The 22,223-nt window shown below is 39.6% G+C and overlaps 1 protein-coding gene across 1 annotated transcript; it reads right to left on the bottom strand.

Moving 5' to 3' along the window:
• Positions 1-4,621: 4,621 nt before the first annotated feature.
• On the bottom strand, positions 4,622-5,689 carry LOC147890036 (calmodulin-like protein 5). The gene has a single exon (XM_087391055.1). It carries the CDS (start codon positions 5,687-5,689, stop codon positions 4,793-4,795), a length of 897 nt encoding a protein of 298 aa, XP_087247181.1. The 3' UTR covers positions 4,622-4,792.
• Positions 5,690-22,223: the final 16,534 nt, after the last annotated feature.

A 22,223-nucleotide genomic window follows, 5' to 3' on the forward strand; every position in this document is an offset into this window, starting at 1 on the left:
TTGGCTATCTCTCATACTATTTCTCATCCTTGAAGATCAATTGAAATTGAGAAAGATCTCAACTTCTCCCTGATTACCATCTCAGCATCAAGAGGCGGTGGGCCCTTCTGGGTGAAAATCTCCCCCCTCTCTGCTTGTTACAGGCTTGCCCCCTCCTCTTCTCTGGTCCAGCTCCATTCTCCCTCCATTTTTCAAATGTGGGAACTTATTTGGCATCTTCTCTGCCCCCTCCTACTCTGGTCCACTGTGTTTCTCCCTCTCTAGCACCTCCTGTAGTAGCTGCTCATTCTCTCTCCACTCCTAGCTACAACACCTCCTACAACAGTAGCTGCTCATCCCCCTCTGCTCTTTCTTCCTCCATTCCTAGCTACAATACCTTCTGTAGTGGCTACTCATCCCCCTCTGCTCTTTCTCCCTCCATTCCTAGCTACAACACCTCCTGGAGAGCTGCTCATCCCCCTTTACTCTTTCTCCCTCCATTCCTAGCTACAGCACCTCTTGGAGCTTCTCTCAAGCTTTAGTTGCACCGTCTATACCTTCTCCCTCTCTCTCCCTCTATCAGAGCTGCTCTCTCCCTCCAAGCTATACTTTTTAGTCCACTATTGCTGTTGTGACCTCTGTACAAGCATGGTGAGGAGACCATACATGTACTCTGTGTCCCACAGGAGCAAAAATGCACTGGGTGAATGGGCGCCTTGCACCTATAGCTTGAATGATTGGATAGTCGTGAGAGGATCTGCCAAGGGTCCACATAAGCTTCCCAAGAGCAAAAGAGGTGATCTTTTGCATGAATGGAAGGGCCACATCATGAAGTTCAAGCTTGGGAAGAAAGGATTGCTTGCAAAGGTGCAACACATCTACATGGGGAAGGACATGCGCCTTCCTCCATCAAGCAATCAATCGACAATACCATCACATTTTAAGTCTACATTTTGCGTAAGATTTTGAAGTGTAATGAGTCAGCTTGAAATTGTATTTTGAAATAGAACCAGTGTAATGAGTCAGTTTGAAATTGTATTTTGAAATAGCACTTGTGCATAGCAGATGTATTTCCTTCAGACTTTGAGGAGGGGGAACCAGTCGAGTGCTTCTTAGGTAAGTTTACTGCCATTCATGAGGATTTAGGAAGGCAAATGCATGCTGGAGAGAAGTCCTCTGCTTTGAAACAGAGAAATATCTATTGGTATAATGCCAAGTACATTACTCCAAGGACAACATCAAGCTATGGCCATCTTTAATGCATTGCAACACCACAACTTGAAGAAATGGATTGCAGCATGGTGGACACAAGAACAATGCCATCATATAAGGAAAAGATTGCAAAGGATGTGGGCATGGCCATGAAGTTTACATTTGGCTCTAAATGGGTAAGGTTGTTTTGGTTTATGCCTCTGCACATTTTTGCTTCTTGTTTTCATAATATCCAGATGCACAAAACAAAAACCATGTGGTCATGCAAGTGCCTACATGAGAATGCCCTTGAGGAATTGCTTGGGGTGAATTGGGGAAGCAGGTCAGGTGAACAAAAGGGTGATTTGTTTCAATGCCATGTATGTAAGGACAATGTGGTTGTCAAGTACCACATCTCCCACCAAATGTTATATTTTGCTTTCCAATATAGGCATTGGAAGAAAACAGGTGACAATTGGCTCCCCCTTGACTCTAACGATGATGATAATAGAGGGGTAATTTTATGTATTGGTTCTCATTTAGGAGATGTTAAGAATGTGACTGTCACATCACAGTGGACTCTGAAGGACGTGCGGGAACACTTATTGGTCATGGAGGATGGCATGTCTGAGTCCTTTCACTTTACCTTAAATGGTGAAAAGGTAGGAAAGCATGCAGAGAAGCTCATGCATAGTGCCACTTTTATCCCTCCTGCAATATTGAAGATTGTCTAGAAAATGTGGGGTGGAGCAATTGTGGATTTTGACATTTTCCAATTAATAGTGGTGCAATTAATTTTGATGTTTTGAATGGTTTTGTTTCATGTCAATGTCAAGTTTTTCCCAAAAATTTTATAGAGTTTTTTATTTTTTATATTTAGAACATTTGTGTATATATAGGTTATAAAGTTACTTTAGTTTCAAAGTTTCACTGAAGTTTATCCTCATCCAAATGGTTTCCATAGGGTCTTTTTTTCTAGCTAGTGCATATGTGTCCTTCTCCTATCCTTCACATGTGGATGATGCAAGAGATCATGCAACCTCCATGCAACGAATCATTTAATCACATGTTGCAAGTGAATTTCTTCCTCTTTTCTTGAGTACTTCTACATTCTTTGCCTTTTGCATGCCTTAGAGTGCTCAGTATATGCAATGGTGCTCTTTAATGGTGTGAGATGCATGAGACTAGGAGCTTGTGGATACCATCACTCATGTAGCTAGGTGTAGAAGCATGTAAAAATAAGTTCAAATGTGTATGGCAAGTTGGATTGATGTTCTTGATGTAGTATAGAGGTGTCCTTACTTGTGCATATATGAAAATAGGAATGGAAATGGTACTCAAGGCCCTAGCTTCAGGTCATAGGAGTTGGCTAAGCCAAGGATGCACCTATGAGTGATTTAGACAAAGCTTAAATGCAATAAAAGCACTAGAAATGCCAAACCGATATCGACTATTCCTATGGGATCCCGTGCGGAGAAGAGTCTACGTAAGTTCTTTTATACATGTTAACTTAAAGCAGGTGGAGAAGTCTAGAAACATCCATTAAATTGCTTGAATAGATGTTAGTGGTGACAAGACCCCTCCTTATTGATTCTTGATGCATGATGTTATTGATGACAAGCTTCCTCCTCAGTGATGCTTTCCATGATTTGTGAAGGTGTGAGCGTAAAAAGACAGAAAGATTGAGGAATTAGAGCATAAAAGGCTTACTTTTTTGGAAAAGCTCTCAATGTCAAAGGAATTAGATTTCCACTGAAAAGAAGGCATGATATGTGTGCATAGATGCTAGCATTAACATGCTTATTGGTAAGTGTTGTGAACATCGCAAGAAATCTTGTCGAAATTGATACATTTGAGCTTGAGTTCTCTTGAGCTTAAGTTATCCATTCAAGGTAAAAATCCATTATCCATTCAAGTTATCCACTCAAGTTATCCATTTAAGGTAAAAATCAGCTAATTTTGTGTGAAATCATGACCATTGTTTGTAATTTTTTTTCAATAATTGGTGTGAGAGAAGCAACTGTTAAGTAATTTGAACCCACTTTACATATGTGGGCTACTCATATAGCGGTAGTTGCTCCAAAGTGTCTACTTTCCCTTGTAATAATTTTATAATGGTGATTTACCCAAGCATTTTCAATATGATAAATCACTACTTCAACACTTTGTCACTTTATTTTATTAATTCTATCAAATTTCATCACCTCAACCAATTGACACATTTTTGCAAAGGTAACCACTCACATGAGTCCCCTTAGGTTAAAGGAATGCTCTAGAATAACTCCTTTTTACTTTTCTAAGAATCATGAAGTTTTATGCTTCCTTAGATCTATTGAGGAACTGAGCTTTTGAGCATGAAACTAGCTAGCATTGTCTTCCCTGGCATTTCACTACTTCAATGCAATTCTCCTTGACAACTATGCTAAAATGTTGTCAATTATTCTCATTGTATGGTTTTTGAGGTTTTAGTCACCTCCAATATTATTGTTCGTTGTAGCTTTTACAATGTAGCATAGTGTTGAGAGGAGGTTTGAAATATGAATGGGTGACATCTTGCAAGAGGTCTAATAACAAAAGGCTGAACCCCTTCTTCTTACCCAACCTGAATTTTTGAAATCTTTTCAATTTATTGATTTGCACGTAATCTATTTTTTGGCCTGCCATGGTTGGTCTTAGTGAAGGTTGTGGTTTTCAGATGGGAAAAATAAAACTATTGTTATTAATGCTTTGTTATGTGTTAATTTGTGGTTGGTGCACTTGTTGGATTCATTGTTATTTTGGGTCTTCAAAATTCCCATTGACTCCTCCCAACATTGGCAGAGATCCCTTTATGACTTTTGGGCCATTCTCATTTACTCCTCTTTGCACACTCTAAATCCCCTTTGTTAAGTCCCAGGCTCGACGTGATACCAATAAAATCCACCGGCACACGCCCTTCTCAACTGGCAGAACATGCAAGCAGGTCGCTCTCAACTTGGAAGATGGTGGAGGTGGAGTCCGAGGTCGTAATCACCCTCACCTGGGAACTTCACGTTTGGGAATGGCTCACTAGTCTGCCGATCGCTTCTAGCCTCCCAAGGGCCATTCCCTCCTACTTCTTTTTCACCCTGGGGCATCCAATTTTATGCTCTCTCTTGGCATTTCACTCACATACAAGCAGGCCTAATGAATGATATATATATCATGCACCTTGTTAATGAAAATGACATTTGTGACAGTTATTGCCGAATTGAATGTCCATTGAATTTTGTTGCTCCTTATTTTGGCAAAAGAATCAATACACTTATTTGTTGATTTGATTTGCATTGGCCCTTTAGCGGCTACACATTGTAGAGAACATGAGAATTGGGCTTCAAGGAGGTCAATTGTTGTCGCTCTTGGGCCCTCAGCCTCTCTGTTTGTCATCTTGCAACACAATTCCTTTAACGTGGGAGTGTATTTCTTCATGATGGATGCCAACCACAATATATTAAGGAAATCAGAACTACATTTTGAAGATGCGTTGTTTTAAAAAGCAAAAGAGTAATTAAATGAAACCATACAGTGAGTTTGCTGAGGCGTGACGTGCCTTGAGAAGCCTCTTGCTTGCTACCGATTTGCGAAACCGTTTTTGTTGTGGATTTCAGCAACTGATAGCTCTGAAGACATCTTGCATTTCCAACATCGTCTTAAACTCAAAGAAATCAATTTGTCCGTCGCCATTTACGTCGCCCCTCTTGATCATCTGCACACACGCGTCCAACTCTCGGGCCTGCGGAAATCCCAGGCCACATAGCACGGACTGAAGCTCAGGAGCGGTGATGAATCCATTCTTGTCCTTGTCGAAGACATGGAAGGCTTCTAGGAGGTCAGGATCATCACCCATCTCGGCAGCGCCGTCTTCCTTGTCGAACTGCTGGATGAAATTGCAGCTGGTTGCATAAAGGTGGATAAATTCGTCTTCATCGACCTGGCCTACCTCTCTGAGCTGAGCGGAATCTAGCAGCTTTGAAACGGCCTGTTCCGTCTTTACAATGCCGAGCTTCTCGAAAACCCTGGCAAGCTCTTTCTTGCTGATTTTCCCATCGTGGTTCTCGTCAAAGGTGTGAAACACGCTTTGAAGAGTGTGTCTATCGGCGTGGGAGATGGTGGGGAGTGTGAGTGGGGGATCAGGGGGAGATGGGCGGGAGGGGGTAAGTAGCAAGGGGGGGGGGTGGGCGATGGTGCTAGAAAGTGGGGAGTGCGGGGAGGGAGGGAGGGAATGAAAGGAAGGTTGTTGGGAGGGGAGGGATGGAGAGGATTGGTGAGGGGGCTGGGGAGGAGGGAGGGGTAAAGAAGGAAGCTGGGAGGAGGAGGAGGGAGGAAGGTGGGATGGGGAGCGGGGGCTGACGACGCATTCATAGTGCCAGAGGCTATCGAGCTGCTGGGGGATCGACAAGGAAGAAGCTGGCATGAGGGGGAGGAGGAGCGAGGAAGACGTTGAAGAAGAAGAAGAAGAAGAAGATTGATGAGAAGATGAGGCAATGCTGAGAAGAGGCATGGTGCATTATTGGATAACTTAGTAACTGCGGAGCGTGTTATTATTATAGGGCCGCACACGAAGCTTCCCAGAAGGAGCTCTGAAAGCTTTAACTCTGTGTTCCCTGAGCCCACTGTGTTCCAACTTCCGGCATCCTTTCGAGAGTACTGTGTGCTGCTCACTGCTCAATGCTCATACCTCCTCTTCAATCACCTACTGCATTGCTCTCCGTGCTTGCTGAAGTACTTGTAAGCGTACGTCTGTCCTTTCACGTTCTTGCTTTTCACTTTGAATCTTCTTCCTCTAGATCGCTCCTTTTTGCTGCTGTGTGATTGCCAATCACTACGCTCTTTTGCATGCTCGTGTTTAGTATAGATTTATTTGATGCATTTCGCATCCCGTGGGAAAAGGTCGGATTTCTTTAAGCGTTTTGAATTCAAAAAGACGTTTACAATCAATTTACATCTAATTAAAATGATTTAAAATAATTAAGAATACTTATTTGTTTGCAAAATATGTCATTCATATCTTCTCATTTTACTACATGGTATAGTCATATTTTGTTTGCAAAATATGTCATTAGTATCTCATTTAAAAAAAACAAGGTGAATGATATATCTATCATTCATTAGGCCTGCTCTGTATGGGCAAAATGCCCAAGAAAGCGCATAAAATTGGAGGCCCAAGGGATTGTGCAAAGAGGAGTAAATGAGAATGACCCAAAGGTCATACAAGGGGACCCCAAATCATCAATACTCTAGAAGTGCACCAACCACAAATTAACACCTAAGAGAGCATAAATAATAACAATGATTTTAATTTTCCTATCTTAAAACCACAACCTTCACTAAGGCTACCTAAGGCAGGCCTAAAAATTTAACATGCCGGATAAATTGCAAGGGTGGTCAACCCAAAAAAAAAAAGCCTGTAGTATAAAAATTGGTCCAGAAAGGGCTATCCGCCCAGGACCAAAGCAGTAAATGCCTGCTAGAACAATCAAAGAGTAGGCCACCTTGGGTAGGACATACTGCTAGAGGTCAATTGTCAAATTGATTGGCGAGAGAAAATGGCCACATTAACAAAAGAGGGCCATACCTTAGTGGTGTCTTTTTGCAAAAAAACCAAAAGTACTGTGGTCACACCCATTGTGGAGTTAATATCCTCCCAATCAATATTGATTGCCACAAATGACATCGACAGCCCTACATGGTACAAACAAAGAGGAAAAAAGCACAAGAATGAGTGGATAATGAAACGATCTACTACAAGCTCAACATTACCTTGAAGGAGCACATCAAAGTTATGCATTCTGTGCATTTACCTTCATCAATCACCCACTACCTTGGACATGAAATCTTGTCCCTACATGGTACAAACAAAGAGCAAAAAAGCACAAGAATGAGTGGATAATGAAACGATCTACTACAAGCTCAACATTACCTTGAAGGAGCACATCAAAGTTATGCATTCTGTGCATTTACCTTCATCAATCACCCACTACCTTGGACATGAAATCTTGTCCCAAGAAGGCTCATTCAAGGAACCAAACCCTAACATGTACTTATACTCTTCCCTAGAACCTCCAGCATGGAGCTGACAACCGGGTCCTTCCCCGTGATGATCAGATTAAAATCTTTCAAGTAAGCTCCCACGCCTAGCGGCAACAATGGTCGATGCCATGAGCCCTTTCTGAATCTGATGTTGAAATACTGATCTTGTCGTTCTGATAAGGGGCCAACATGCAGCCAGCGTCGAAGGGAGCATCTCCCAATAGGGTTGTCCTCCATCTCGGGCTAATATTGAAGCGCGACATCAGTCCTACCTTTCTCACGGTGACCTCAACCTTGCGCCAGACCTCTCACATGATGGGGCAATTCCAAAAAAGATGTCTCACGAACTTAGGGGATATCCCATAGAGTCCACGCATAGGATTAACTTGGAGTCGCTTCGCCAACTTACCCTGAACAGGAAGCCACATGTTCATCACCTTCCACATCAGGAACCTTGCCTTGCCAACCGAACATTCCCGTCAGATCGCTGCACACCTTGCTTTCCAACATGCCGGATCATGCTTGATATTCCACCTCCGATTGAGGTCGTCGAAGTGGGATTCCCTGTCAATGAAGTGCTTGTACAGAAATGGCATTCACCTTGCAGAGAGGGACCTTACCCACTGTCCATTGATTGGCTCTCCAATCCGCTAATAGGCACCGTGTTCAAAGGCCATGAGTCAGGAATCCGGTCTAGAGCAACTTGTAGAAGATCCTCCTCCCCATCTATGAGGGTAAAGTTCATCCTCATTTAATCCACGTTGCACCAGTCGGTCGCCGTTTGATGCCACAGGTCCTCCCACATGCTTCTTGCCCTAGGAATGTCGTGCAGGGTGAAATTAATATCCCATTTTACTACATGGTATAGTAATATTTATAGCATAGTAGTAAGAAAACTTTCTTTTGATAGGGATTGATGAATCCATCATTAACCAAAGAAAAAAACCCTTGATTGAGCATTTTTTAAAGGATGTTTATTTTAAAAAATTAATTCAAATCACCATTATAAGTCAAACTATTTAAATCTCTTCAAACGTCGAGACTTTTATGGAACCAATTCCCCATGCTAAATATAACAAATCTGTGGACTTTATGTCATTTTTGTTACATCCTATAATCCCTAATGACATGCTAGGAAAATAGCTTTTATAGAAGAAACCTAAATCCCCATGTTAAATATTATAAAAATGTGCATTTTATGTCATTTTCAACCCTCAAATTCTTTAGTCTTTTTCACACAAAACCAATGACCTGAAGAGCTAATTGTTCTGAGGGAGAAACATGGGAAAAAACGTTTGGGGGTCGCTACTTGAAAACATCAAGGTGTATTATTAAAACCAATTAGTCATCTATAAATTGTAAGGCCTTAAAATGACCCCCTTTTCTATACAAACTTACGATTTTTTTCAACCCCAATTTTGAAACCCCTTTTGTAAGTATATTTTTTGTAAAGAATTGTGGGCTTTTGCTACATAAGAGCTTGTTTTGTTAAACCTAGGTGCTATATTTGCATACGATGACTCGAGAAAAAAGTAGGAGACCACATGCCACCTTGCCCTTGAATTTGCCATTTTCCACTACCACAAGGCCTTTAGATCACTCCTAGCTTACTAAGTATGTTAGCTTTGCCACTTGTTGTTCTCGCTTTCTTGAGACTTGCCTAACCATATGCTTGCCAATATTGGGGCATCTTATACTCATACCAGCAAGAGGAGTTAGTGACAAATATAGGGCGACATACGTGGGCCCTTGTGCACATGGCTACAATTGTGTGGCATATGTGCGCCTTGCAAGAAGACACATTGCTTGATAATAAGTTACACCAATGGCTTTCCAAGTAGTTGAAGGTTCACAAGCCATTTTGGTGCCTTATGACACAACATGCTGACAAAATGGCCAAAGGAAAGGAGCCAACCTTCTTCCCTAAATCACCTAGTTCCATAGCCAGAGGGTAGGGTCTTGCTCTAATGCACTTTGAAGCTCTTCAATGCCACACAGGTTTTATCATGATGGGTTATTGGTTCATACACAATGCAATAGTGTAAATCCATGACCCTTGGTTCCAATGTTGCAAGCTTCCTCTGCAACATGTACAAAGCTCCAAAACATTCTCCCTCTCTCTCTCTCTCTCTCTCTCTCTCTCTCTCTCACACACACACACACACACACACACACACACACACACAAACACACAAGCTTTGAGATTGGCAATCACAACCTAACCTCCACCATGAGTTAGTAATCGAGTAAGTTATTTAAAGTAATATTTGATGAAACTTTCTTTAACCTGCTTTCTTTTAATATCTAACATTGACTTGCTTTTATATCTTTAAAATTAGAACCGATGTTCAATATCAATATCATTCTTGAAGGCAAATCTATTCATATAGGGATGCAGATACAATCTCAACAATTGGATAGCATGTTGCCTTTGATCTCTATTCTATGACGCTGGTGACATGAAATTTGGGCAAGATTCTATACCTCTCTATCTCTCTCTCTAACACACACACACGTGCGCATGCACGCACACACACAGTGGACGACACGTATATGGTTGAAGTATGTCTCTTGCCCACATGGAAAAGAGATTATGTATTCAAAAACATTTTGGTGATTCCTATTTGCTGTCTCAATGCCGTGTCATTTAGCCACTTGAAAATTCTTGAGTACAGAACAATAGCCTAGAGATTATGTATTCAAAAACATTTTGGTGATTGCTATTTGCTGTCTCAATGCCGTGCGATCTAGCCACTTGAAAATTCTTCAATAGCTCAAGCAGCCTGTCGAACGATGAAATTTTTCAATCAACTACTGCCCAATCCGTAGCCGTTTTTGGACTTTCTACTCAGTTGCCTTTCCCATCGAGATTCAGCGATCGGCCCCATTGCGTTCATAAAATCCACAGCAAAGTTTGAACGTCCTTGGCCTCAGCAGACGACACGAGTATCTCCAGTCTAGCGCAACCACAGGTTTGCTATTCCGGGTCCTGTTCATTTGGTCTCAGCTAAAATCCACCGTAAATATCCTCAGTACACGACACGATTGGCTCACTTGTAGCTTTAATCGGCGCATGCTCAACCTGATTGCACGAGGAACTGCCTTCCCCCGCCCGGGCCATGAAGAGACCGAGCGATGCTTTTACATATACGGACGCACACCATAATCCCACGAAAGAAAACGGAATTTAAGCAGACTCTGGTCACTGCACCAAAAGAAGCTTCGACGCAGCTTCAAACGCAAAGATTTGTGAATGTACATCGATTGAACAGTTTGATAGAACGTAGGGGCCGCTGTATGATAATGGCTACGTAGTACGAACGCACGCATAAGGTTGGGTTTCACGGACAGGACTATCCGTGATGAATGATTTTTGTTCTGTTGGTTCATGCCAGAATATTATAACTCAATCAAAATTTCCCCGAAAAATGACATAATTGCATAATACTGTATACATTGTGTACAATTTGTCGGTTTTCTATGAATACCGGACCCATTCCAAGGTACTTATTCACGATACTTATGAATTACTCAATCACATTGTAGACAATGTCTATTTCGAAAAAATGATGGAGCCATCACAAGCTACTTGTTCCTCAAGAGCCTTATGAATAATTGCCAAGAAACAAATGAGTAGCAGTGACATCTTTTAGCTTATACACCATGTAATTTGCCTTATTATTGTTATAATTTATGGCACTCTATGTGGTTTTTGTTTTGTTTTGAGAGCAAGCTTTTTTGAACCTTTTTTGTATGTGGCACTTATGTCCAACGTTCGTGTTCCTCAAGAGCCTTATGAATAATTGCCAAGAAACAAATCAGTAGCACTACACCTTTTAGCTTATACACCATGTTCTTTGCCTTATTATTGTTATAATTTATGGCACTCCATGTGGTTTTTGTTTTGTTTTGAGTACTTCTCATGGAGAATGCTTTTATATGTGGCACTTATGTCCACCATACTTCTCATGGAGAACGCTTTCCGCTTGCCTTATGTATTTGATGCCACCTCAATTGTGGAACCCCATCACTCAAATCTAAAGGGTGTAAAAGATACTAGGGCCCTAATGGACCTAGGCACGTGGGACTGTATCTTCTGATGATTTTATGTGAGCATACACTATGTCAATTATGGATGATGGTTCTAGAGTTGCTACTTAATGACCTAGTTTTGCAACTAATATAAATAAATTATTTGACAAACCATGTATAAGACTATTGCATATGAAGTGAGAACTATTCCATCCAAAATAGTGGGTATTACTTGAATTTTAAAACTAAGGTAAAAACTGTACCTATCTACAAAGAAACATAACAATTGATCTAAAATATTTTTTTGAGGGTAAATTTCTCGGGGGGGTCACTCATCATATGTAATCCTATCACGTGAGTTCAACAGAAGGATATTTTTTATTTCTAAAATTTACAGAAATAAATATACATAAGGGACTATTTAAAATAGTTTTGGAAAAAATTTACAGATTTGTATAGAAAAGGGGTACATTTTATTAAATGAAAAATTTACAAATAAGGGATTTTAGAAATAGGCCTTGAACGCACGTGATATAGAGGGTTTATACATAGTGACCCCCCCAAGGTAAATTTAGACACCCTAATATCACAAAAACTATTGCTTTTATGTATTGGATCTTGAATATAATTGTAAAATCCCTTATGGTTTCAAGACTATGAATCTTGTCACTTCATGATGTGTATTTGTTTATTATAGGTCAATATTTGATGGCAATGATTCTTGAGCATAGTTGTTTTCATGCAATTCATGACTTACTATACAAGCTAGGAAAAACACTTTAATAAATATAGAATGTTAGAAACTACATGAAATTCCAATATTTAAATAATTTCGAAGAGAGACTCTCTTGAAATGTACCTAAATGTCCGCTCATGACCTTTATTGCATTTATAGTCCACTAATTTCATCTCCTGTCCCTCATATGAATTGAACTATATAGACCAAGGTGTAAGGTAGTTGAGTATATTATATTATATTATTTTAGCTTTTTAAAATTTCATGTTTCAATTCAAATATATTAAATGTAGGCTTCCACGGGTGGCAATGTCATGCAATTGTATTGATAACACTACCACCTCTGTGCTCCGCTTATGAGTATCATGAGATAGGACAAAATTATATATATACATGGGTCAAAGCATGATTAGGGTGTAGCCAAAAGAGGAACGAAATCTGAAAAGGGAATGCTCTATAGTGAAATAAGCTTAAAAACACTTACTCAAGTTATGGGTTCCATGCAATAGCTAAACGTTTAAGCAAATGCATGGACCATGTAATCTAACCAATTGTGCTCTCTTCCCATACTCTTAGAGCATTCTCGTAGAATGGTTGCACCCAAAATGGCTACACCCAATCATGCTTCAGCCTCGCTTCAGTCCATATGAACAAAAATAAAAATGTTGTATGTGGGATAATTTGATGTCAAAAGGCAAACTAAGAACATAAGGAGTTATATTCTGTATAATTTATACACTTTATAAACGAAACCCTTTATTGAAATGGATCTAATAATTATGAGTTCTAAACCTCAAGCATCAAATCATGTCAGACTTTATAAATGAGACCCTTTATTGAAGTGGATCTAGTAATTATGAGTTTGTATATTTTGTATACTTTATAAATGAAACCCTTTATTGAAGTCGATCTAATAATTATGAGTTCTAAACCTCAAGGCATCAAATCATGTTACACTTAGGAACTCCTTAGGAAAAGGAAACTCCTACTTAAGCAAATATTGATTTACAAGAAGATGATAAAACAAGATAATATGAAAGTATAAAGGTATTGGTGGCAGATAATAATTGTTGTATTAATTAGAACTATTAAAAGTATACAAGAAAATAAATTAAAGGTTAGTCACTTAATATATTCATGGATAACCATTTCAATTCTACATTTTAAGATTATTAAAGACAAAGATAAATAATACTGATTGATAACAAATTGCCAGAACTTGTTTGTACTGACACATGAAATAAAGGAACAAGAACTCAATTAATCAAATGCATATTCGAGTACAACAACATAGCTTTAGCTCGACCAACTCATATTTTTTGTCCTTGTAGGAATGTTGGGCTCTTCAAAAGCCAGCTACAATTAATCACTTTCTAAGATAAAATTTTCTCCCACCTTCTAGACAACATCCAATACTACATACACCTATTGTAAGATGAATTACCCTTGCAACCGACCTTTCTCAAACACTACATAGTGTGTATCTCTATCGAGTGCACAAACTATGGTCGTACCTATCTTAACAAAAACAAATTACAAACCTAATAAACTTGAGTAGTAAAAATATCCAAAAGCTCATTGATAAGATGCTGTGGCTTTTGGTATGGGTTCATAATGGATTTACTATTCTCTTCATATTACAGCTTCTGTGTCACTACTGGAAAATGAAATGAATTATTTACATTCCTCCCAAGACAATGCAAAAAAAATTCAATTCTCCACCATGGAGAAGTAACCAATACTCATCATCTCAAAAGGATGTATCATTTTATTGCTAAATACATTAATGTCATTCTTTAAATTTGTCTTTACCCTATTAACTGAATAACAAAAATAGTGATTATAATATATCTAAAGGTGTTATAATAACATATTGTAGCAAACAATAAAGATGTATTAATATTAGACAAAGTTACATTAAATTTATCACATCATAATTTGTTGTGAATGTGTGTGATCCATCAATGCTCTAATCACAAATGCTATCTAGGTCATGGAATGAAAAATGGTGATGCTCCAATTGGGAGCCATGTTAATGTTGACACCATGACATCATTTTCTCATTGTTTTATACAAATTGTATCCTAGTCTGGCACCTTTTGTGTGTGCTAGAAAATTGTTTGGACAAGGGAATTCTAAGGCGCTAAACTTTTCTCTTATTTTTTGTACAATGAACAAAATAAAAGTTTGACAATTCTTAGTATTATGCAATTATTTCAAATAATACATTTGATATGCTTAAATTTTTTTGAAATACTATAAAATATGGCTTCAAAGACTCATATGCACTTGAGATGGGATAATTTGAAACTATTTGATCTACGATTGCACATGCATCCTAACCATCATCTGCTCTTGTATTTTCACATGTGTCTTATTCCAGCACAAAGAAGTGACACACATGATTATTCCTATGCATCTTATAAAGAATAAAAACCCACACAAAGACAACATTATGTATCAAAAAAAGAATTAGAGCTTACTCTTTAAAACATTGAGACACCTCATCCAAACTACACTCTCATGCCTTCACCTATAACTCCAATGCATAAAGTATAACTTTTTTCATTCAATCTCAAGCCTTCACCTACTACACTCTCCTGCATTCACCCACTTTGATGTAGAAAGTGTAACTTTCTCATCCTTGCTTTCTTGCATTAATCTTCAAGATGTGATTTTCATTTCTTTAGATAGGTTCTTTAAGGCAACATTAGACATTTTGACTTTCATTTTAAATCATGTTGGGATCATCCTTTGCACTTAGCTTGTTTTGACCCATTATCTCTCCTATGGGGATCATCCTTCACACTTAGATTCTTTTAAACCTTTATTTCTCATCTTTTGCCATACCAAAAATTTCTTCTTGTAGTTCACAAATTGGTGGAGTAGATCTAAATGCTACCTAAAAAAAAAGGGTACCTCCTCATAGCATTTGAACACTTTATTTTTAAAAAAAATAGTCCAGTCTCCATACAACACTAGTTATTGAATTCTACATTTACTTTGCCATTATCCTTATAAATTAAGGTACTCATTATGAAAAAATAGGATCCTCTGGATAAGAGACACCGTTTCAATAGTCATTGACATTGTTATGGATCCAAGTAAGAAGGTCAGCTTCTTCCTTTCTAAAGCATCCATATATCATATACCATGCATGGATACCTTTGGGCCCTCTACACTATGACATCCTCCAAATTATGACAAAGTAGTCGGGTTGGCCTTTGAGATATCAAACTTGCTCTTGTCTAGCGGTGGGCTACATCCACCATTACCAAAAAGGGCTCTACATTGGCAAAGGGATTAATATTCATTCTAGCCCTCAAATTTTCCACATGTAGTGGGTGTGGCTTTCTAACTTCTAGTGGTCTCCTTCCAATATCTAGATCAATAGGGGGATCATGGAGCTTTATCACCTTCAACTCAAAACTCCTCACATCCACAAGCTTTGTCAGGTCAATCTATTCTTGTAGAGTATTTTGCTAAGTGCTCACCATGACTTGAGATCTGGTCGTGTTGGAGCATTGCTCCATGGGGATCGATGCCCATGCCTCCCCAATGAATGCGCAGTCTCTATAGGCCACCTCAATCCTCATCATGTGTTGCAATGGAGGGTAGGTTTTGTAGCCTAAGGTCTTTGTGGGAGCCAGTGGTTTGTCCAAAGGGAGACCATGAGTGGCACATGATTGAATGCATTCGCGGCACATGCAAGCATTGCAGTTTGAAGTTGAAAAAGAAGACATTCAATGTCTGTCTAAATGAAATGAGGGAAGACAACCACATTGCTCTAAAATGGAGGAGATTTGAAAATGTCAATCTTGAAGGATCTGATAAAAAGAGATGGCTACTGTCATATAAGAGCACCCAGCCAAGGCAGATTGTAGGTCACGTGGTTCAATCCATCCTAAAATATGTGCTTCACAATTTCACAACCAGTTGGTAGGATAAGTAGTTCAGGATGTGCCTTTCCAATTGTCCCCGTGACACTATTGTATCTGTAATAGATTTTGCAACAAAAATTCAAGATGAGATCCAAAGTGCTCACTGGTACAACAAGTAGATAACAATTCTTATGCATATCACGTACAATCATTTGCTTGGTTCTTCCATGCCTGGTGCCAATCTGCTTGCTGACTCATAGGAGTCTAGGTCAGTGCAACACACTTACCATTTCTACATTTCAGATGATAGGGAACATGACACCCTATTTGTGCAGCATGCTTTTCGACTACATTGGGAATGGTTGAAAAAGGAAAATCCCCATGCAAAAAATATAAAACAACATTGGGTGTGGTCAGATGGTGCTGCCTCTCAATTTAAATTAGCACATGGATTCTGCTTCATCTCAAGGTTCAAATCCCTGACCGGTCTAGACATGATGTGGAATTTCTTTGGGTCTAGCCATGGCAAGGGTGACCATGATAGATGCAGTGCTGTTATTAAGCAAGCTCTGTTTAAACACCAATTCGCATGCCCTCAAGAAAAACTCAATGATGCCCATGATGCTATAACATGGCTTACAACCAACCTCTCCACAGGTGCACATTCAACATATAGTAAACAAAGCCTTAAGAATACTCACTACAAGGCATAGGTCCTTTTTTGACGAAAATATCGACTTTTTGATACTAAAAAGTTTTTTTTTGATGGGCGCAAAGGTCGTTATTTTTGTCGTGATAAGCATCGAAAAAGAACGATCGCTATATAAGCGTCGCTATATAGTGACGTTGGTAAACGTTGCTATATAGCGACACTGGTAAACGTCGCTATATAGCGACGATTAATAAAAGCTTAAAAAAAATATTAGTGGGGCTAAACAGGGCCACAGCAAGCCGTGTTTTGCCCCACTACTATTTTTTACTTAGTAATTACAAAAGAATGTTTTTTATTACAAAATTTCTCTAGTGCAAAGGGTGATACAAAATCGCTCAAATGAACTGAGCGACAGAAGCATATACATGTCGAAGATATACAACATTGTTTGTTACAAAATTACCCTTTCGAAAAGGGTGATACAAAATCACTCAAACGAGCCGATATACAAAATCATATATATGGTGAAGTATATGCAAACTACTACTAATACTACTACTACTACTATTGCTCATTCGAATCATCATCGTCGTTGTCATCCTCGTCTTGCTGGCCTGATCCTTGGCCCTCGTGAGCTGCATGTACTCCTTGGCCCTCGTGAGCTGCACCTGATCCCTGGCCCTCGTCGAAGTCGTGTAAGCCTAATCCCTTATCATCACCGCTCACCTCTGCTGATGGGATATTCGAGCTTTGATTCTAAGAGTGAAACCATATTAATTGGAAACTGGATTGGAACTTAAAGAATAAAATAGTTTAAAAAGTGAGATTACAAGTAGGAGTAGACTTATACCGTGCAAGCAACCACCTCAACCTAATCGACGGTCGCTCCAAGTGCCTCCTGCTCAATAAACCACAGCTTTGTTTCCACACAAAATGTGCATCTTGTCTCTGTGTCTGTAGGAAGGTGACCAATCACAGCTTGTTGTGGACCCAATTTACAAGAGTTAGATAAAGTGCATGCAATATGTAGTAAAACAAATAGAACAATTCATTAAATGAAAAGAAGTAGACTTACCACATTTGCCTCGAATGCCAACCGTCCGCCTGCACCAAAGTGCGAAGTACCTATGGAGTCCAACTATCTCCTCACAGCCCTCCTCTGACCCTCAAACATTTCGGGATGGTCCCTATTTTGCTTATTGAAAAACTTCCAATTAGCTTTGTCTGTCCAGCTGGGTTTAGCTTTCCCCTTTGCGATGGAAGTATGCAAGGTTGACCTACGATGCTTCAAGACCAAACCCATGTGCTCTTGCATGTAATTCTCATTGTACTTTGAAATTTGGGAGGTTAGGGTGTTTTCTTTTTAATTCATTGATGACTGCCTGCTTCTTTTGGTCATCTTGGTACCGCCAGTCAGTAGCTATGCTGCTCTTGAAGTGGTGGCTCATCAACCGCCTCATGGTGGCCATCACTACTGTGCTCTTTTTATCTTCTATTATCTCTCCAGCAGCCGTGATTTGATAGGACAGGTCCTCAATCGGGTAAGGAGGACTCATGGTAGTGGCAGAGTCACAGTGAGTGGTGTTTGTGTGAGCACTTCTAGAGCGAGGAGTAGCAATGGGAGTAGGAGAGGGCAAGGGACCTGACTGGTACTAGGTCTCGGGACCAAGTTGAGACCTGTAGGGATGTGAGTGTGTTGACTCGTCTACATCTCCCGAGTCAGCACAACATAAGAGACCCCTCCTACTCTTCCTTCCCTTACGATGGGCATGCCCAAGTGATGACCCCTCAATCGAAGGGGCTAGAGGGGACGGCTGGATAGTAGGTCTAGCCATCAATGTAGGAGAGGGAATTGCTGAGGTCCTTTGGGATAGTAGAGAGAAGAATCTCACTGCCTCCTCATTGCTCATCTGTGCGACAAACTCGTCAGGACTCTAGACAAAGCCATGGGTTGCTAGCAAAGGAGTTCCCCGAGGGGTAGTCACAATGCTACGCCCGAGAGGAGTCAGGCCAGGGGTAGTCCTAGGGGTAGGCCCCTGAGGTGTTGCCTGAGTGGAATCAAAGTCCTCTGGAGAATAGAGAACATGATGTCTCCTCCTACGAGGGTTTTTGTACTTGTCAAATGTGCGACATGATCCCATGTCTAATTTGGGGGGATTGGACAAACGTAGACATAAACACGAAAACAAAAAACAAAAAACAAGAGCAGGTAAGAAGCGGAAAGCATATGAGGGAAATCATAAGAAGCAAAAGAGGAGAAGCATAAGAGAAAGAGAGGGGAAAAGAAGAGAAAGAAAAGGGGAAAAGAGATTGAAAGAGGGGAAAAGAACCAAATATGCATAAGAGAAAAAAGAGAGAAAGCATATGCTCATGCATAAGCATAAGCATAAGCATAGGCATAGGCATATGCTTATGAAAAGAAGAGAAAAAGAGAGGGAAAAATAAGAGAAGGAAAGGAGAAGGAGAAGGAGGAGACATATGCTCATGCATAAGCATAAGTATAAGAGAAGAAAAAATGTATGCTCATGAAAGAGGGAAAAAATAAGAGGGGAAAAGAAGAGAAGGAAGAGGGGGAAAAGAAGAGAAGGAAGAGGGGAAAAGAGATTGAAAGAGGGGAAAAAGAAGAGAAGGAAAGGAGGGAAAAAGAGATTGAAAGAGGGGAAAAAAGAAGAGGGGAAAAAGAAGAGGGGAAAAGAAGAGAAGGAAGAGGGGAAAAAGAAGAGGGGAAAAGAAAAGAAGGAAGAGGGGAAAAGAGCATAAGCATAAGAGAAGGAAGAGGGGAAAAGAGATTGAAAGAGGGGGAAAAGAAGAGAAGGAAAGGAGGGGAAAAGAGATTGAAAGAGGGGAAAAAAGAAGAGGGGAAAGCAAATTGAAAGAGGGGAAAAAGAAGAGAGAAGGAAGAGGGGAAAAAGAAGAGAGGAAAAGAGCATAAGCATAAGAGAAGGAAGAGGAAAAAAGAGCATAAGCATAAGAGAAAAAGAAAGAAAGCATAAGCTTATGCTTATGCATGAGCATATGAGCATAAGAGAAAAAGAGAGAAAACATAAGCTTGTGCTTATGCATGAGCATATGAGCATATGCTCATGCATAAGCATAAGATAGACAAATACATATGCTTATGAAAAGAGGAGAAAAAGAGAGGAAAGAAGAGAGTGAAAAATAAGAGAAGGAAGAGAGAAATATTATGCTTATGCTTATGCATGAGTATATGAGGGAAAGAGGGGGGGAAAGAGAGAGGAAAAGAGGCAAAAAGAGAAGAGAGGGGAAGAGAGGGTTTCTATACCCATCACTACAGCTAGCGCATAACACGCTAGCTGTAGGTCAATGCAAATAACGAAAATAACAAAAGGAAAAAAGATGAAGCACTTTCTTACCTGGAAAAGTCCCGCTCGGTGTTTTGTGGACTGGCCCTACAAAAGAGAGTCCTGAAACATAGCATTTTTTAGATAACTAGTTAGAGGAAGGAGGAGTTTAGAGAAGCAACTTCTCAAAGGGATTGGATTGAGGAGACAAGCATAAGCCTACAAACAAGGAGAAAGAGGAGGAAGAGAAATACTAAAAAGAGAAAAGGTGAGTCTTCTTTCTTTCACCAAATCTCGTTTTTTGTCCTTAATCTCTGAAAATCAAGCATGAAAATTAGCACATAGCCTTAGCAATACAAGGAGAAACATGCTTCAACACTCACTAAATAAAATCTCACAAAAAATGAACCTACATTGCTTAAAGAGACTCACCTTCTTGAAAAACTCCCTTTCACACAAGTAGAGAGGCAGAAGGGTGGAGAGGGAGCACAAGTGTTGGGAGAGGGGCTAGGTAGGGGTGAAGAGTGGAGAATAGAGAGGAAGAAAGTAAGGGCGTCGAATATAAGGTGGGAGGAGAGATTTTTTCTTTTCTTGCAATAGAGATGTGAAAGAAAGCGTCACACGGGGTTTTGGGTTTGAGTGCCCAATGTCGCTATATAGCGACGCTAGGCAATCGCTATATAGCAATGTTTATATCCAAAAAGCGTCGCTATATAGCAACGGAACAGGGCAAAGCATCGCTATATAGCGATGGAACAGGGCAAAGTGTTGCTATATAGCGACGGTTCTCTTTTCCTCTCTTTTCCTATATATGCAGAAAGAATAAATGCAAGGATAAGATTTAGAGTAATGTACAGGCGATCGCAACCACATCCATAGGATCTCGCCCTTCTCCCCACTCACATGTCACTTGATTGGATACAACTGGATCTACATAAAGCTGAATGCGAGCGACAATAAGCGAGCGTGAGTGAGAGTTATTATCTGGATCTATGATGCATGTAAGTTTCTTACCTCTTGACATAATTAAGTAATTATTTGTGGCAATATATGCTATAAAATAGCTCGGGGGGGTCACTATGTATAAACCCTCTATATCACATGCGTTCAAGGCCTATATTAAAAGTCCCTTATCTGTAAAAATTTTCATTAATAAAATGTACCCCTTTTCTATACAAATCTGTAAATTTTTTCCAAAACTATTTTAAATAGTCCCTTATGTATATTTATTTCTGTAAATTTTAGAAATAAAAAAAATCCTTCTGTTGAACTCACGTGATAGGGTTACATATGATGAGTGACCCCCCCGAGTAAAATAGATGCACCTTCATTGTTATAATGATGCTCTTATGTAGTACAAAAAGTACAGTGCATTATGGTCACATGGACGACATTTTTACGTGGAACGCATTGATTCAAAGAGAGTCACATGTGATTCTGGAGTCATGGCTAACTTCACACCTTGGATAGCTGAGCAAGTACTTCGAATACCAATCTTCTCTCCTCACAATTGGATTATTGTGGAACCATACACGAAATCTATGAAATTGATTTCAAACGATTTAGTATTTTCATTTTGGATGTAAAATGGTTTAGAACTATTTGCAACGGTCCCCATGCTACAATGAGAAAAGATAGTAGCGGTTTCTTTGCAATAGACTCCACTAAACTTTGGACCGATGAAAGTGATACTTTTATTCTTCCCGAGCATTGTGAGCACATGCATACTAATTATTTTATTTATCAAAGCTTTCATTTTTTAAGATCCATTGATACATATACTTAAGCATTATTTCATATATGTAATTGATGGCATTTGGCACCCATCTTCAATATAGGTGGTTTTTCATCCGGATCGTTCTGATCCAAGATGGTGGTACGTGATCCAAGTTGCACCATGAAGTAAGAAAATTTTTTAAGATAGAGATGTGGATATGGAGATGCCACTACCAATGCCGGATCCAATTGATCCAAATGCATCTAGCAAAGCAGATGAAGATCACAATATGAGCCAAGAGGAAGATGTGCATAATGACATCATACGGGAGAAACATGGAGATCACGATAATGAGGAAGAAGAATCATCAAGAATCACCACACTTTATTAAAGAAGATGATCAAGTACTCTTAGGTGAACGTACGATGCTAGAGTACGATGATGATATAGGAGATTAACTCGGTATAGAGTTAGAGATAGACTTGTTGGGTGCGTTAGACTTGGCTCAGGATGAAGTCTTTGATGTAAATGCTCTTTATTAATTTTTTTCATCTCAAACTTGGACATGAATATATGAGCTTCAAAGGCTTGATGTACATGCTCTTGTACTTTTATTCTCTCAAAGGATCAAACATGTATGAAAAGGGAAAAAAATTTATCATTGGGAAAAACTATCTTATAAGGT

This window comes from Dipteris shenzhenensis, chromosome 19, assembly GCF_047967505.1.
Source record: "Dipteris shenzhenensis isolate YYH24624 ecotype China chromosome 19, Dip_SZ_1.0, whole genome shotgun sequence".
Classification (NCBI taxonomy): domain Eukaryota; kingdom Viridiplantae; phylum Streptophyta; class Polypodiopsida; order Gleicheniales; family Dipteridaceae; genus Dipteris; species Dipteris shenzhenensis.